General features: G+C 36.6%; 1 protein-coding gene and 1 non-coding gene across 13 annotated transcripts in view; both read left to right on the forward strand.

Moving 5' to 3' along the window:
• The window catches only part of NAALADL2 (N-acetylated alpha-linked acidic dipeptidase like 2), a 1372789-nt gene that overhangs the window by 1309209 nt on the left and 45724 nt on the right, over positions 1–17856 (forward strand). For all 12 annotated transcript variants that reach the window (XM_054481096.2, XM_054481101.2, XM_063662434.1 and 9 more), the window contains one exon: positions 2039–2132. In XM_054481096.2, the coding sequence (XP_054337071.1) occupies positions 2039–2132 (94 nt within the window). The remainder of the gene's footprint in view (positions 1–2038; positions 2133–17856) is intronic.
• On the forward strand, positions 3997–4102 carry LOC129034460 (small nucleolar RNA U13). Its single transcript, XR_008501934.1, has one exon. It is a non-coding gene; the product is annotated as a small nucleolar RNA U13 (small nucleolar RNA).

The raw sequence follows: 17856 nt of genomic DNA on the forward strand, positions 1-17856 counted from the left end.
TATAATTGTCAGCATTTTGGTCAAAGTCATTCAACAAATCTCTATGGAGTTGCAAACTTTCCCACATTTCCCTGTCTTTTTCTGAGCCCTCTAAACTCTTCCAATGTCTGCCTATTTCCCAGTTACAAAGTTCCTTCCACATTTTCAGGTATCTTTTCAGCAGTGCCCCACTCCTGGTACCAATTTATTGTATTAGTCTGTTTTCATGCTGCTGATAAAGACATATCCAAGACTGGGCAATTTACAAAGGAAAGAGGTTTAATGGAAAACTCACAGTTTCACGTGGCTGGGGAAGCCTCACCATCACTGCAGAATACAAGGAGGAGCAAGTCACATCTTTCATGGATGGTGGCAGGAAAAAAGAGAGCAGGGAAATTCCCATTTTTAACACCATCAGATCTTGTGAGACACATTTACTATCATGAGAACAGCATGGGAAAGACATGCCCCCATGATTCAGTCATCTATTACCAGGTCCCTCCCATAACACATGGGCATTATGGGAGCTACAAGATGAAATTTGGGTGGGGACACAGAGCCAAACTGTATCAAATATTAAATGGAATTTGCACCTTGTTGAATATATATATTTGAATATATAACATCATAATTTTCTAGTAAATTATGCATTCTGTCTCAAGTTAGTGTGCTAATTTCCCCTGTGTAGTTTCACAAGACAATGTTTTTCATTCACTAACCACATTTCATACTGCATTAATAATATCAACACAGTCACAGTTCCCTGTGTGCTGCCTTCAGGGTTATGAGATATGTAGGGACATTCGTAAGCCCAGGTAAATACTAAATATCACTTATGAGAGAGAGAGATAACAATGGCATTTGCTGCCAGCCCTAAGGTCCTTTGAGACGTGTATGAATGCATATGACTTGTTCAGCCTATTAAGCAGATGCTAGTTCAGCTGTAGTGCATGTGTTAATATTCAGACAGTTTTGGGGTGGGGTCATGGGGGAATTATGTATGTACGAAGATTGCAGATATGAGCTTTGGGGATGCCTTTTAAAATTGGTATTTATTTATTTTAAGCATTGATCTCACAGATGTATTAATACTATTAGTTTTGATTCTAGAAAATTATAAAAATTAAAAAGCAATTAGGAATAGAATAAAAGCAAGAAGGAAAATCATATCTAAGATTTTGAAGGAGGTTTATTGGAACCCAAATGTGAAGATCTACCCGTGAAGACACACCAACAAAGAGTCTGTTACAGGTTGGGAGGCTTTCCCAAGGAAGCTTAGAAGAAGGGAGGAAGACTCCTCATATCAGAGTTGTTCTTTTTACTGGAGGGTATAATACAGAGGTTATAATCACTGGCTACAGATATGAACATACAGGTTAAGATGTCTACATGCAAGACAATTGGCAAAACTTCCTGATTCTGAAACAAATCAGCCAAACTTCACGATTCAAAGACAAATCAGCATCCTTTCCAATGTCATTAGTTATGTATTCGTCAGTATGTAATTTGGGGAACTCAGAAAAAATTCTTTACTCAGTGACAGGATGTTACCGTAAATCACAAGACAAGTTAACTTGGAAGCCTGTTTACTTTCAAAGTAAACTGCCAAATGTGGCCTGTAGGTTATCAAATAAAATAAATCGATCATTAATTTTGTCTGAAGTTTTCCTTAGTCCAATAACCAGGCATTGATTTTCAGGTGTTCCTCTCTACTGTTTGTTTGGTCATGTGATATTATGAACTGTAAGGAATTATTTAAAGTCTAAATATTACAACTCTTTCAATTAGGGAGCCGTTTCTTAATATTTCAGCTCACAAAAGGAGTGATATATTTCTTTATACTATTCTGAGACGTGAAAAAGATACTGAGGTCTTTTTCTTTATAGAAAGATAAAATTAAATAAAGATTTAAAAGGAAAAGAGATTTTATAAAACTATATTATTCCTGTGTGTTTTTGCTGCTCTAGATGTATAAAAATATCTGAAATAATGAAAAACAAACAAATGAAAACTCCTAATTACTGAATGCTAGTATTTTCTTTTTCCTTTTTTCTTTCAGCTCTCAGGAGAAGTGATTTTGCAAATTGCCAACGAACCTGTTCTGCCCTTTAATGCACTTGATATAGCTTTAGAAGTTCAAAACAACCTTAAAGGTAATTTTCCTTTGAATTATAGTAATTTTACCAATGAAAAATTGTTCAACTAATTTTCAACAAGGAATGGATGAAGTCATCAATGATCTTACTAGCTATGGCAATGCAGTGCTTCCTGGAGATGGTGATCCTGAAAAGGGCCTGGAAGAATTTTAGTTTTCATTCAACAAAAATGAGATGCACGTATGTGTAAGCATAAAGGAGAATATCAGATGTTAAAGGATGGCCCATCTATTTTATCAAAGAGATTTATAATTCTAAGTTTCTGTTATTATTTACAGGTTTCATGTAGAATAATATAGTTCAATGATCCAGGTTTTTTTTGGGCTTTTTTTTTTTTTAACATTCTAATAGCCAATCAGTTTAAACAAGACTGGCCCAGAAGTTTCTCTTTTGGGGTTGATTTCTGTGTGGTATGGGCCCCATTCCATTTGACTGAGATATTGGCTCAGACTTTGGATCAAAGATGATAAAGAAGAAACCAGGCAATTATTTCTGAGTCTCTATTTCGATTCCTTCATGTTTGAATATATCTCTCTCAGCAGAATTCTGACCCCACCCTAATAATTACCTTCATTTCCCCTTCATCTACATACAAATCTTTCAATTAGGCTCCTAATTTGTCTTCATTAACCAAATACAAAGGGCAGTATTGTGATTAAAGATTTCACCTTCCTCCTCTTTGAGTCACACATCTTCCTAACAGATCTTTAATGAGTCATATATGGACAACTACTTCTCAATAAAAAAGTCAATATTTTAACTGTAGAGCTGAAACAGTAATCTTTTGAAAATGGATCATTCTAAAAAGCCAAATATTTCCAATAGCTGAAAATTTAATTTTTTTTTCTTTTTTTTGAGAAGGAATCTCACTGTCTATTGCCCAGGCTGGAGTGCAGTGGTGAGATCTCAGCTCACTGCAACCTCCGCCTCCCGGGTTCAAGTAATTCTCCTGCCTCAGCCTCCCAACTAGCTGGAACTACAGGCACACGCCACCAAGCCTGGCTGATATTTGTATTTCAGTAGAGATGGGGTTTCACCGTGTTGTCCAGGCTGGTCGCGAATTCCTGAGCTCAGGCAGTCTGCCTGCCTCGGCCTCCTGAAGTGCTGGAATTACAGGCATGAGCCACCTCACCTGGCCCCCTTTTCTTTTCTTTACCTGGATTGTTTCTTACTGCCTGGATTAGAGATTACTCCATTTTTCCCCCTCAATACTTCTTATGATTTTATTATAGTGGCTGTAAAACCATGACCTTGTGAACAGTTTGAGCCACTTACAGCTATTTGTTACCATACAAATAGCCTCATATTGCTTTCCTTTTTATATATTTAAGTTAGTCTCTATATAGTTTCCTTCTTTCCTACCTACATTAGGCTTTCGTCTTACTGTTGTCAGTGTGTCTACTGTAGCAGTCACTCTGGGTGACCAAACATATGGCATTTTGCAAAATAAGAACAAAGAAGGTATAAATAAAGGTCTAAATAGTTTTGTGAATAATAAATATCATTTTTGCAATTATTTTTTAAACACTAATTTTATTTATTCTGTAAGCTGTTTTGCTGTTTCTTTAGTTTTCATATTTGATACTTCAGAAAATTCTGTTGGTATTCCACATAAAACTTTAAACTTTCAGAGAACAAAAGGAGGTTAACAGCCTCACAATACTTGTTAATCTAAAAGCAACAACTATCATGCATGAAAAGAAGCCCCAAAGAGTATACTGCAAAATGCTAACATTATATAATAGAATTATAAATGATAGGTTGCTTTTCTGAGACCAAAAGTATTAGCAATACTGTCATTTTACATGCTAAAATCCATTTTTTAAACAATGGGGTTTATTCTTCAAAATTCATATATATGATCCTTTTGTGGTTCATATTTGTGATGATTCGGTTGTCAGGCCAATGTGTGAGATTTACCTCCTTCAAACCTTGTTAGCACATTGGCACATTTCAATTGTCTGACATAACAAATCTACAAATTGGCACAATATTTCCACATTATAACCACTATATAAACATTTTAAGTAACATAGGCTAATACTGATGTTCAAAAAATGACCTATTGGGTCATTGCAAGAATTATATGATTAATCTGGTTTGTGTGGATGATTAAGGACCCTTTCAACATCTGAAGAAAATTATTACCTTTCTCTCTCCACAGAAAGTTAAATGTATACAAAAATTTTTCATGTAATCCCCATGGACTTCACATCTCCTGAATCCACTTTTTCATTCATTTAACAAATATTTGTTGAGCCTCTCTGGTATGCTTGGCACAGTTCCATTATCAAAACAAACAAACAAAACAAAAACAAGCAGCAGCTAGATAAATAAACCAAAATTAAAATCCCTGCTCCTAAGAAACATACATACATACATTCCCATAGTGCAACAAAATCAACATAAATAAAAGCAAATCTGAAAATAGCATTATGCTCAAACTAACATCAATCACTAAATGCCATAATATTAATTACTTTGATGCAAATTTGCATTCCCAAAATAAATGTCATAGCAGAACACAGCAGTTGTATCCAGAGTATGGAGGAGAGATCTGACCTGAGAATATAAATTTCAGATTCATCCTAGATGAAATTACTAGGGGATTACATGTAGAGGACAGAAAAGGTCTAAGACTTCTCAGGCACTCCTACCTTTAGAAACTGGGATAAAGGTACAATTATAGAAGGAGACCAAGGAGGAGTGGCCAAAAAATAATAGAAAAACAAGCGAATCTTATAACCAGAGGCCAAGTGGATAACATATTTCAAAGAAGAGGAAGTAATCAACTGTGTCAAATGCTGGTAATGGGTAAAGAAAAGGAGAACAGAGAATTGACTAGTGGATTTAGCAATGTGGAACTCATTGGTGATCTTAACAAAATCATTTTAATAGATTAGTATAAGCAAAAGCCGAATTAGAAGGCATCTGAAAGAAAATGGGAGGTGATAAATTGGGGATATGTGGTGGTGTCAGAGTCATTTGAACCAGAGTGACTCCACCTTGAATGAGGGCTAGGAAAATGAGGCTGGGACTTGCTAGGCCATATTCCCAGAAAATTAGGCATTCCTAGTCTCTCGATGTTTATGGTTAAAGGAACCAATTGATAATGTTTACTCAACAGACCCAGACTTGGGAGTGTTCTAATATCACAATATCTTGAGAACAAAGGCATTCCTAATTTTGCTTTAAAGACAAATATATTGATTCTTGCAAAATATAGTAATTAGAAAAATTAATCCTTTATCACAAACCTTTGTAGCAGAGCACATCTCCCCATGATCTTTTTTATCCTGTATATAAACAAGCACTGTACTTAGGGCGGACATGTTCCTCCTCTTACTTTAGGAAATGTCCTGCTCTGTCTATGGAGTGGCTGTTCTTTCACCACTTTACTTTCTTAATAAACTTGCTTTTGATTTGCACTGTGGACTCGCCCTTAATTTCTTCTTGTATAAGATCCAGGAACCCTCTCTTGGGGGTCTGGATCGGGACCCCTTTCCTGTAACAGTGGTATAGGTGGTAAAAAAGTATGGAGTCAAGGAAGTGTAGCATGTTTTTATTTTGATGACAGTGATCTAGTGGAGAGGTAAAATTTGCTCACACAAGAGAGTAAAGGGAGAATTGCTGGACTGATTTTCTTAAGTAGGGGAAGCACAAGGATTGAGGACTTCACATTAGTTAGGAACTGTCATAGTCCATTCAGGTAGTTATAACAAAATACCATAGACTGGATGGCTTATCAACAACAGTAATTTATTTCTTACAATTCTGGAGGCTGAGATATCCAAGATCAAGGCACCACCAGTTTCGCTGTTTGGTGAGGATTCACTTCCCGGTTCAAAGACGGCCATCTTTTTTCTATTAACTTCACGTGGTAGAAGGGTTGAGGGAGCTGTCTTGTGTTTCTTTTAAAAGGGCACTAATTTAATTTTTTAGGGCTCTGGCCTCATGAACTAATCAATTCTAAAAGATCCTACCTCCTAATACCATCACTTTAGGGGTTAGATTTAAACATATGAATTTTGGAGGGACATTGCATTTATACCAAAGCAGGAACACGGTAGTCCATCCATGAAAATGTGAAGAGAGGCAGAACACACAGCAGATGGGTAAATTTGGTGTTGGGATTCCTTGGCAAGTTTCTCTAGATTAGAAAAGCATAAAATAGCTGTTTTTTTTTTAGGAGGGTAAGAAAGTAAAAAACCATGACAATGTAAGGTTTTTTTGGGGGGCAGCATTAAGAGCCCAGAAGAGATACATGCTATAAATGAGATAATTCAGCATAATAATTTTGGATTTTTTCCAGCCTTCAGAGGGGGATGCAAATATAGGGGAGAAAAGAGCTCTTTCCTCACTTATCACTAGGTTGATGGTTGAGACGCCTATCACCAAAGACACATTAACAAGTGTGAACTCAAAATATCTAAGATAGGTCTCAGTCAACTTAGAAAGTTCATTTTGCCAACGTTAATGACGCACCCATGACACAGACTCAGACATCAATTAGTATATGTGATATATGTACATTGGTTTGTTACAGAAAGGTGGGACCACTCAAAGGAGGGGGGGGACTTCCAGGTCATAAGTAGATAAGAGACAAAAAGTTGCAATCTTTTTAGTTTCTGATTAGCCTTTCACTCAATACACAATTTACAGGAATAGTCACTTATGCCTTATCTGGTTTAGTGAAAAAGTATGACAAGGGAAGCCATTAGATATGCATTTGTCTCATGTGAGCAGAGGGATGACTAAGTTCTGTCTGTCCTTGTCCACAAGGAATTTCCTCGTCAGGGAGGTATGTAGCTTTTTTTCAATCTTTGTAGCTATACTATATAGAAATAGAATGGGAGGCAGGTTTGCCTGACACAGTTCTCAGCTTGACTTTCCCCTTCGGCTTAATGATTTGAAGGTCCCGAGATTTATTTTCCTTTCACACAAGAGAAAGGCATACGAATTTATATAATGTAAGTTTTTTTGTTTGTTTGTTTTGTTTGTTTTTTGAGAAGCAGTCTCGCTCTGTCGCCCAGGCTGGAGTGCAGTGGGTGGCGCGATCTCGGCTCACTGCAAGCTCCGCCTCCCGGGTTCCCGCCATTCTCCTGCCTCAGCCTCCCGAGTACCTGGGACTACAGGCGCCCGCCACAACACCCAGCCAATTTTTTGTATTTTTAGTACAGACTGGGTTTCACCGTGTTAGCCAGGATGGTCTGGATCTCCTGACCTCATGATCCACCCACCTCGGCCTCCCGAAGTGCTGGGATTACAGGCGTGAGCCACCGCGACCGGCCCTATATAATGTAAGTTTTGCATGACACAGGAGCCTTCAGAAATGAAGACCAAAAGAAAGAGGGAAATGTGTGTACTTTTATGCTAAGTTTGATGAAGAGTTCAGAAGTATGATTAGAAGACAAAAAGATATGATCTAATTGTAATAAGTTGGGGGGAATTCAGTAAGATCTCTGTTCAGATTACTCTCAGCCTCTCTATCTCTTTGAGGACAAGGATATTTCTTTTCTCCAGGTGTAGGGAGGGTATCTCTGGAATACAAGTTTTATGTCTTACTTCAGAGGAAGGTCAGACAATTCTTTTTTTTTTTTTTTTTTTAAGACGGAGTTTCGTTCTTGTTGCCCAGGCTGGAGTGCAGTGGTGCTACGCGATCTCGGCTCACTGCAACCTCCGCCTCCCGGGTTCAAGTGATTCTCCTGCCTCAGCCTCCCAAGTAAATGGGATTACAGGTATGCACCACCATGCCCGGCTAATTTTTGTATTTTTAGAAGAGATGGGGTTTCACCATGTTGGCCAGGCTCTTCTTGAACTCCTGACCTTAGGTGATCTGCCCGCCTTGGCCTCCCAAAGTGCTGGGATTACAGGCATAAGCCACCATGTCTGGCCCAGACAATTCTTTTATGGCCTGCTTCAGGGGAGAGGGCCAGGAGAAGGTCAGAGACACTGTCTTGCTTCTATTGCTTCCTCAAATGCCAAGGTGCCATATTTTGGGATAGGGTGTCCTGAACCCCATCACAGGCAGAGAACAGGCAGAGCTGAGTTTAACCAGGGCTAGACCTTTTCTGAGAGAAGGACAATGAACTGCATAGGATAAAGAAAACTGGATGTACATAAAGGATGTATGTAATGGATGCACTATGATGGACCAAAGTATCTTAACTGGGGTTGGAATAAAGTGAGGTTACGCAGGGAGTGAAGGCTAGTGAAAAGGAGGTAGGACCAATGACTTTATGTCATGGTGAGATCGAAGAATTGACAACACATGAGCTGACAAGGCAGGAGGTGGTAGTCAGCAACTTGGATTCGTGAAAATGAGATCATAGAAAGAGTGCAGACATTGGTAAGGACAGTGTCTAGCCCAGTGTATGACCATGAGAGTGTGGTACATGGTTGCTAGAAGAAAAGAGGCTAAGGAAAAGAGAGTATCTCTATGTGGATATTGAAATTGTAAAGAATTAAACATTATGTAAGAGTGAGTGATGATGAGTCAGGAGATAAAAATCTTCAAATAATGAGTGGTGATCTAGAAACACCTCATATTATTCTTCTAGGGTTGGTGGTACAAAAGCACAGGGTGAAAAAGCACAGCTGCCTACGAGAGCTAAAATGCAAGTGATATCATTGGGGAGAACCAGGTTTCAATTAAAGCAAGAAGGGAAAGAAAATATTATCAGAATAGGCCAGGGAAATTAATAACCCTTTCTTTAATAGTTATACCTAAGCATGTGTCATCACAGGAGGAACAAAACAAAACAGAACTGCAATGATTCAATGGAGATTTTCACTCCAAGCCAGTCACCACTATATCTAGATGAATCTGCCCCTAAAATCCAAGGTTCTCAAATGGATGAGCCAGGAGTATTTTGGTTTCTTACAGTTATATCAGACTTCTGCCCAAGATGAAGAACTTTCTCTTTGGTTATTGGTTGTTGTATGTGCTTAGTTTTCTTTGGATGTGAAATTCCTTGGGTCTCCCTGTCACTTTCACTCAGAAAGGTGAGGCCAGACTTGAGATGTACCCATATTAGAAAAAACAAGCAAAGCAAAACAAAATGTAACCAAACAAAATAAGCAAAAATATTATTTTACCATGTCCTGTGTGTGACTGTTTGATAAAATTAATAAAACCTGACACCTTTAAACTATACATTTTTGTATTTTACTTTTCGTGACTTAAACTAATCATGGTCAAAGATTATTCAAATAGTTGCTAAATTGTAGTCATCAGTTCTATTTTAGTTATACCTTACTTCTAAAAATGGAATACAGTAAAGGGCTAATGTGTGAATAATGGAAACCACTTATCAACACATAAATAAATATTGCAGTTTTAACTTTAGCTAGAATGCTAGATAAGTTGATTAGCTAAACAGAATTCTTGTACCATGTTAAATGAAACATATAATTTTACTGCTTAATTCAAGCTTAAATTGTTGATATTTTTCTATTTTTATGATAGTTCACAGTGATTGCTCTTAAATTCTCAATTACAGTGAGAAAAAAAGTGACCTTCAAGGCTGAACTATAAAATACTGTTTCTCCTTACTACAAACAGTATAAATATGAAGGTCTCTGAAACCCAATTGCATTTTCAATGGTGTAATTTTTACCACTTGACAACTGGCCATCTTGTTTATTTATTACACTAGTTTACAGTAGCAGCAGACCATTCTCAACCGTTCTCACAACCACCAGAAAGAAGGATAATTTACCAGTGAATAATTTGTTTGGGTTTATTTATTGGATGGTTCTTGAAAGCTCATTTTGACTGAGTGAACTTCGCTCTTAATATTTGGTCAATGCCAAGCACATAATGGAGAATGAATATTTATTTGTGGTATATGGAGATACAGTGTAAATAGTGATGGATAAGATAGCCAATATATTTCAGATGTATTAATACTTGTGACAAAAAATGAATACAGTTTTCCCTTCGTATCCATGGAGAATTGGTTCCAGGAACTGTCTCAAATACCAAAATCCATGAATGTTCAAGTTCTTCATATAAAATTATGTAGTATTTGCATGTAACTTGTGCACATCCTCTAACACACTTTAGATCATCTCTAGATTACTTATAATACCTAATGGAATGTAAATGCTATGGAAATAGTTATTATACTGAATTGCTTAGGGAATAATGACAAGAAAAAACAGTCTGCATGTGGTAGTACAGAAATCATTTTTTTCACAAATATTTTCAATCTACAGGTGCTAACTGTATGTCCAAAAAATGCATTTAGAATGCAATGGTACTAGTTTGCAGGGGCAGAGGAAGGTATCAAAAACAAATAAAATACAACCCTACCCTTGAACCTTAGAGCAGACTAAAGAGTAAGCGCATAATAATCTTACTAAATTTGATGCTTCTCACCTTACCCACTTTTTAATGTCTAAAACAGCACTTTAAAACAATTAATGTCTGTGTAATTCTGATGTTTCTTGCTTAATATATGCTATTTTTCTTCATCAGATTTCTTAAATAGCATTATCGTAAAGACTCCATATAACCAAATAAAGTAAAAGTAATTTTCATTTGATCTAGCTATGTACACATTTATTTAGTGCAAGCCAGACTCAGCAGGAAACATAATTTTGAACTGTGTGTCTTATTGCCACCTCCTGATTATCTCACTAAATGTAAAATAGTTGCTGGCAGCATTTCCTCCTGTTCTTTGAATAACTGACAATAAGAATTTGGTCTGACTTTTTTCTTTTTTTTTTATTAGCTCTGATAATTCATTAGCGTCAATCACTTCATTTTGGAAGAAAGGATAGTATTTCAAGGTGATGATCACACTAAGGCTAGCATTCTGTGTCCTGTTAGATTTGTAGTTTCAATTTTTAGGTGTCACTTGGTTTTTTTTTTGTTTGTTTGTTTTTTACAATTGCAAGTGATTGATATCTATCTAATATGTTTTTTCTTTCTAAAAAATAGAAAGTGAGTTTCCCAACTAGCAAAATTAAGTTAAGCACCGTACAGATTGCATGAGTCTATTTCTGAGCCCATCTGTCTTCAATTTTGATTTAATTACCATCAATTCCAGCTCTGGCCTGGCCAGTAGGTAGTGAAGTACACCGGGTCCTCAATCCTGGGCCCTCCCCCAGAAGTCCAAGGCAGCCTGACTAAAATCCAGACAGTTCCAATAAAAGATTTTGTTCCTATGGGAATTCTGTATCATGTTAGATTTCTAGCAGTTTGATCTGAGCTGGCATTTCTAAAACTTACCTTTTTCATTTGACAAGGACTTAAACTCTAAAGCATTCAATGAGAAGTATCTTACCTTGTTTGCTCAAATTAATAGAGAAGTTTAATAAGAGGTTGGCCATCCATTGGGGGCAAATTCCTAAAAATACATTTAGTCTCAATCCCCATTACATTTTCATATAGACTCTGACTACATAACCATATTAAATTGGTTCCAGGAACTCTCTCAAATGCCAAAATCCATGAATGTTTAAGTTCCTCATATAAAATGGTGTAGTATTTGCATATAACCTGTGCACATCCTCTAACACACTTTAGATCATCTCTAGATTACTATAATATCGAATGCAATGTAAATGCTATGTAAATAGTTGTTACACTGAATTGGTAATCCACACTTAGTTCAAAAAGCTATTTGAGGCAGCTGGCTCTTTAAGGCTGATTGTCTCCCCATTGTCAGATTATGTCTTCAAAACTAGTTTTTCTTTGCCACCATTTCTCTTTGAACTCATATTTATTATCACCTAATGTCCCTTAATTATTATCCTAAGCACATTGTTCCTTTTTTCCTTTTGTTTATCTTCTGTCTCACAATTTGCTGCTATTCACACAGCTTCCCATTGCGATCATCATTTCCTTCTCCACTCTGAGTACTTCATCCAAATTCCTTTGAAGTTTTCTTCTGAGTTACCTACATTTTATATGTGACACTACATTGATTGAAATCTGTGAGTGACTTATTTTTCCTGCTCTCGCATCATAGTAATGTCCTATTCTACTGTAACATTTTTTTTCCCTAAGGTGTATTTTTAGGATAAAACCCTGTGCCCATGACAGAATAGCACCATAACCCATTATTCTATGAGTGTTTCCTCACTGGCACACTTATAAAAATGTTTGTTGGTTTCTTTGTTTGTGTAAAAATACTTCTAATCTTGGCTTGTAACAGAACAAAAAGTACCCTTGCCTTCATGTTAATTAATTTCACTTAAGCCTTTTTTTTTCTTTTTCAGTTTCGTGGTTTAGCCAATACATAATTAGACTCACATGTGATATTAAATACACAATTTCAACTTTCTGCCCCAGGAGAATGATAAGAATAAACTCCACCTGAATTTAATTCATTCAGGAATGTTTTTGCTCATATTTCCCAAGCAGTCTGTAGCCAGATCATGCAGTCACAAATGTAACACAGTGACAACATCTGTAGGTCACAAAAGAGCCCATGGTTATATTTCTACAACAAATGGACAGACAATTTAGGGAACCCACTACATGCAATGAGTTGGAAGTCTTACTAGATTTGCATCTGCATTGGCTACCTGGATTACTGGATAATCTTTAGAATGCAGAAATATGTTGCTTATTCTTTGTTTTAAAGTAACCAGTATAATCCTTCTAAACCTACCACTTTGGTATCTTTGCAATAAGATTTCTGTTTTATTCAGTTTAGCTATAATTATCCATTGTTTTCTGGCATATTTCACCCTTAATATCTTTTTATCTGTGCATTATAAAATCAATGTTAGATTATTTGAGTATCAATAGTGCAATCGCTTTCACATTTTTTCACTACCCGAGTTGTTTGTTTAACATCTTTAAATCACCAGCTGAGATGATTCATTGTGATTCATACTAAAAAAAGCAGCATGAAGAATAGAAAATGTGTGATAAAAAGGACTACTGTTGCCCCTGGCTGAAATCATATTGGCAATTTCTTTTCTTTTCTTTAGTGATACCACAAGGTATTTTTAAGATGACATTAGGTAACATACATTTTCCCCCAAAATAATGTACTCTTTTAACCACTGTATTATGCAGAACATAAATCATACTTTTTCTTGTCACTATAAATCAGTGCAGTCTAAGCTATGATTGTGCAATTGTTAGCACCTTTAAAACTATGGTAAGCTCATCCGTAGGATAATAGGTTCTGGGAAATACTATTAAAGAAAAAGATTACATTTGTTTGATATAAAAATGTTGTTTTAGAGGATGACCAGTACATTTCACTTTTAATTTAAAATAAAATTGAGTACGCCTTTAAAAATACAGCCACAAAAAACACAGAAAAATTGAAGTAAACCAAAATTTAAAACCTGTTGGAGTATGAAAGTCCAAAGAGATCATAATGCTAAGCAGTAAAATCACTCTTCAGAATAGGAAAATTATAGACTGGGCATGGTGGCTCATATCTGTAACCCCACCACTATAGGAGGCTGAGGCAGGAGGATCACTTGAGGCTAGGAATTCAAGATGAACCTGGACAAAAGAGCAAGACTCCATCTCTGAAAGAAAACTTTAAAAATTAGCTGGACATGGTTGTGCAAGCCTTTGGCTGTAGATACTTGGAAGGCTGAGGTAGAAGGATCTCGAGCTCAGGAGGTCATCCCTGCAGTGAGCTTTGATTGTACCACTGTACTCCAGACTGGGCAACAGAGCCAGACCCATCAAGAAAGAAAGGGGAAGGGAGGGGAGGGGAGGGGAAGGGAGAGGAAGGGAAGGGAGGGGAGGGGGAGGGGAGGGAGGGGGAAGGGGGAGGGGGAGGGGAGGGAGGGGGAAGGGGGAGGGGGGGAGGAGGAGGAGGGAAGGGAAGGTTTTACATTTTTCCAGGAGGTTGGGGAACAAAGTTAATACCCAGGAGTTTATGCTAAGTTGAAACTAATTGTCTTAGTTCATTTTGTGCTGCTATAACAGAATACCCAAAACTGGGTAATTTATAAAGAACAGAAATTTATTTCTCACTGTTCTGGAGGTTTGGAAGTCTAAGATCAAGGAGCTGGCAGGTTTAGTGCCTGGTAAGGGCCCAGTTTCTGCTTGTAAGAAGGCTATATCCTATCACTGTCGGACATTTGGGTTGTTTCCAAGTCTTTGCTATTGTGAATAGTGCCACAATAAACATACGTGTGCATGTGTCTTTATAGCAGCATGATTTATAGTCCTTTGGGTATATACCCAGTAATGGGATGGCTGGGTCAAATGGTATTTCTAGTTCTGGATCCCTGAGGAATCACCACACTGACTTCCACAATGGTTGAACTAGTTTACAGTCCCACCAACAGTGTAAAAGTGTTCCTATTTCTCCACATCCTCTCCAGCACCTGTTGTTTCCTGACTTTTTAATGATTGCCATTAACAATGATAGACTGGATTAAGAAAATGTGGCACATATACACCATGGAATAGTATGCAGCCATAAAAAATGATGAGTTCATGTCCTTTGTAGGGACATGGATGAAACTGGAAATCATCATTCTCAGTAAACTATCGCAAGGACAAAAAACCAAACACCGCATGTTCTCACTCATAGGTGGGAATTGAACAATGAGAATACATGGACACAGGAAGGGGAACATCACGCTCTGGGGACTGTTGTGGGGTGGGGGGGTGGGGGGAGGGATAGCATTAGGAGATATACCTAATGTTAAATGACGAGTTAATGGGTGCAGCACACCAGCATGGCACATGTATACATATGTAACTAACCTGCACATTGTGCACATGTACCCTAAAACTTAAAGTATAATAATAATAAAATAAAATTAAAATAAAATAAAATAAAATAAAACAAAATAAAAAAAGAAGGCTATATCCTTTGGAGGAGAGGAACACTGTTTCCAACATGGCAGAAGAGGGGAAAACAAAGAGAGGGAACCCACTCCTGAAAGCCACTTTCTAAAGTCATTAAACCCACCCATGAGAGCAAAGCGCCCAAGGCCTAATCGCCTCTCAAAGGCTCCACCTTCCAATGCCATTACACTGACAATTAATTTTCGACATGAGTTTTGGAGAGGACAAACTTATCCATAGCGTACATCAAGTTATTTAATACCTCAGGTAAAATGTAGTTTGTGCTGATCCCAGGTCCCAGCAGGTTACGGCATGTATAAATTCAGTGGATACAGTCATTACTGTAGTTAACAGCCTTACACAGAAGTCTTAGAAGCTTTAAATGGATAAGCCATTATAAAATGACTTTGAGCTTGTGACCTGCTGTTGGAAGGTGTTTTAGGATCCTGTATCAGGGGTGTTCAGAAGGAATAAGATTTCTGGGAAGAAGTTTGTCACTTTAGAGGCTACTCCACAAAGCTCCATATATTAAGTTCCTTACATTTGTTATAATATTTTAACTTACTTCTAGCTCAATGAGCTGAGCTGCGGATTAAGTCCAATTTAGAGATTAAGACACTGAGCCTCAGAGGAGTTTGTGTCTTAATCAGATGTATAATTAGTGGGAGAATTGGGGCTTGAATCTAGGTCTATCAGATTCCAAATCCTCTCAACCTCTCTGCTACACCACACTGCCTCATGAACTGTCTTGAGGGCAGGATGCTGCAGGATGATGGTTGGCTAGAAGGCAGAAGATTCCCTGAGCAAAAGGCATTTGTTTTCCCCAGAACATCTTAGAGTCTTTCCTGAATTGGCTTGTCTAGGTCTCAATATCTATTTTGATATCTATTGACTAACATTTCTCTCTCTCTTCTTCTCTCCCTGCCTCCACCCCTCCCTCCTTCCTTCTTTCTTCCTCTTTAATTAATATTAATACTTCTTACAATATCCAGCTCCATTCTTTCCATAACAAGCCAGAAAAATGGGAGGATTTAGACTGGAGGTAGATTTATCCTCTACAATAATGAGGACTAAGGGATGAGGATGGAAAGACATTAATATTGTTTAAAAATGGAACACTATCCCTCAATTGCTTTAATGTAGAAAACATCCCAGAACTTTCAAGAGCTCATTTAAGATGCCCTGGATTTTTAGGCAGTTTCATGATCTATCTCTCAAGGTTTCCTTCTTCCCTGGACACTTGTCAGATCATTCTTATACACAATGAACTCTTCAGTCATCCTCATGAGCATTTATTTCATGTGACAATTATTGTATGTTTAGATGTATATGTACATTTCTAACTAGATCAGGAATTTATTAAGATTAAAAATTTAATCTTATATGTCTTTGCTTCTTTCTCAATACTTTTAGAATAACAGATAAAATAGGACTCAGTAAATACCTACTGAACACATGCATTTTACTTTGAGATGAAGGGAAAAAGAACAAATGCAAACTGTTTTTGTTTGAAATTTGTAAGTTCATTTCAGTTGTCTCAAATAATATCAAGATAGTTTCAGTAGACAGTCAACTATATTGTATTATATTAAGCTTGATTTTTAATATTTATAATAAATCAGTATGTTCTACCATTCTATAAAAATTTATTAATGGTTAGCGTTTCACCAGGAGCAATGATCTAAAAGAATCCTTTTTAAAGTTCACTGTTTAATTCCTTTATCCTTTATATTAATTCTTTCCTTGTTCTTCAGAAGTTTCAGATAGCAGCCCATGGGGAAAAATGGCACCAAATTTGCAAGCATAGCAAAATGAAATTAGAAATCCTTATTAAAGTATATATGAGGAGGAATACGGAATATGATACATTGGGTTGGGGGGGGCACAGGTTGAAGAAGTGATAAAGAGTAACATCTCTGAGGAAAAAAAAATCAGTAAAGCTGTTACAGTATTTTTTCCATGCCTTTAAAAAATGGGTTTGTAGTAACTTGTGTTTAGTTTGTGTGCTCTAATAATACAAACTTGCATAAATAGTGATTTATGCACTTAGAAACTTACATGATTATTTTCTCCAAGGAACCTGAAGGACTGTAGTATTAAGTAATTTATTCATGACCACACTGATAGTAATTAAGTAAACCATACTGTCATCTATCTTTTGATATCAAGTCTTTGGTCTGTAAACTCTGTGCATATAATTTAAAAAATAGTTGTATTAACCCTCTCTGAGAGAAATATCTAATTTCCAGTTAATTTTCTTTTTCAAACGTACTTATTATTTTTTAAACCTGAAGTGTGAACAGCCTCAGTTTGTCCTCTTTTCTCTGAAATTCACCGTGCCTTAAGTAAAGTTTTATATAATCTTTTTATGGGGTTTTTGTAGGGCATATTTTATTTCAATTTAGTTTAATTTAACTCATCATTACCCTACAATAGCCTCTTTTCTTTTAAATATTTTTGTTTTATTTTGCAACCATAATGGATTTTTAGTAAGAAAGTGAAGGAAATAGCATTTGTTGATGCTCATTATGCACCAAACATCTCCCTGAATGATTTTGTAGACGTTGTTTAATATAATACATACATTTCAAAAAAGACATAATTCAACATTCACTCAACAAATTTATTAATAAATGACTACCATAAAACAGATATTGTGCTACGATCTGGGAATACAAAGAGAAATAAAATGTATTTTCTGATTACATAGGGTTCTTTCCAGTCAGAAAGAGTGGAGAGACAGGGCAGATAAGTATCAAAATATTGCAGCTGCTATGAAAAAAGTATATAAGTCAATTATTCATTGATTAAATGGTACAACTGGCACTTTTAAGTGCTAGGGAAATGGCAGTGAATAAAAGACATAAACCTTTTCTTTCACAGAACTGATATTCTAGTAGGGATCCTAAGAAGCATAAAAGATCAATCATTTGG

This window comes from Pongo pygmaeus, chromosome 2 (assembly GCF_028885625.2).
Source record: "Pongo pygmaeus isolate AG05252 chromosome 2, NHGRI_mPonPyg2-v2.0_pri, whole genome shotgun sequence".
NCBI classification, from domain to species: Eukaryota; Metazoa; Chordata; class Mammalia; order Primates; family Hominidae; genus Pongo; species Pongo pygmaeus.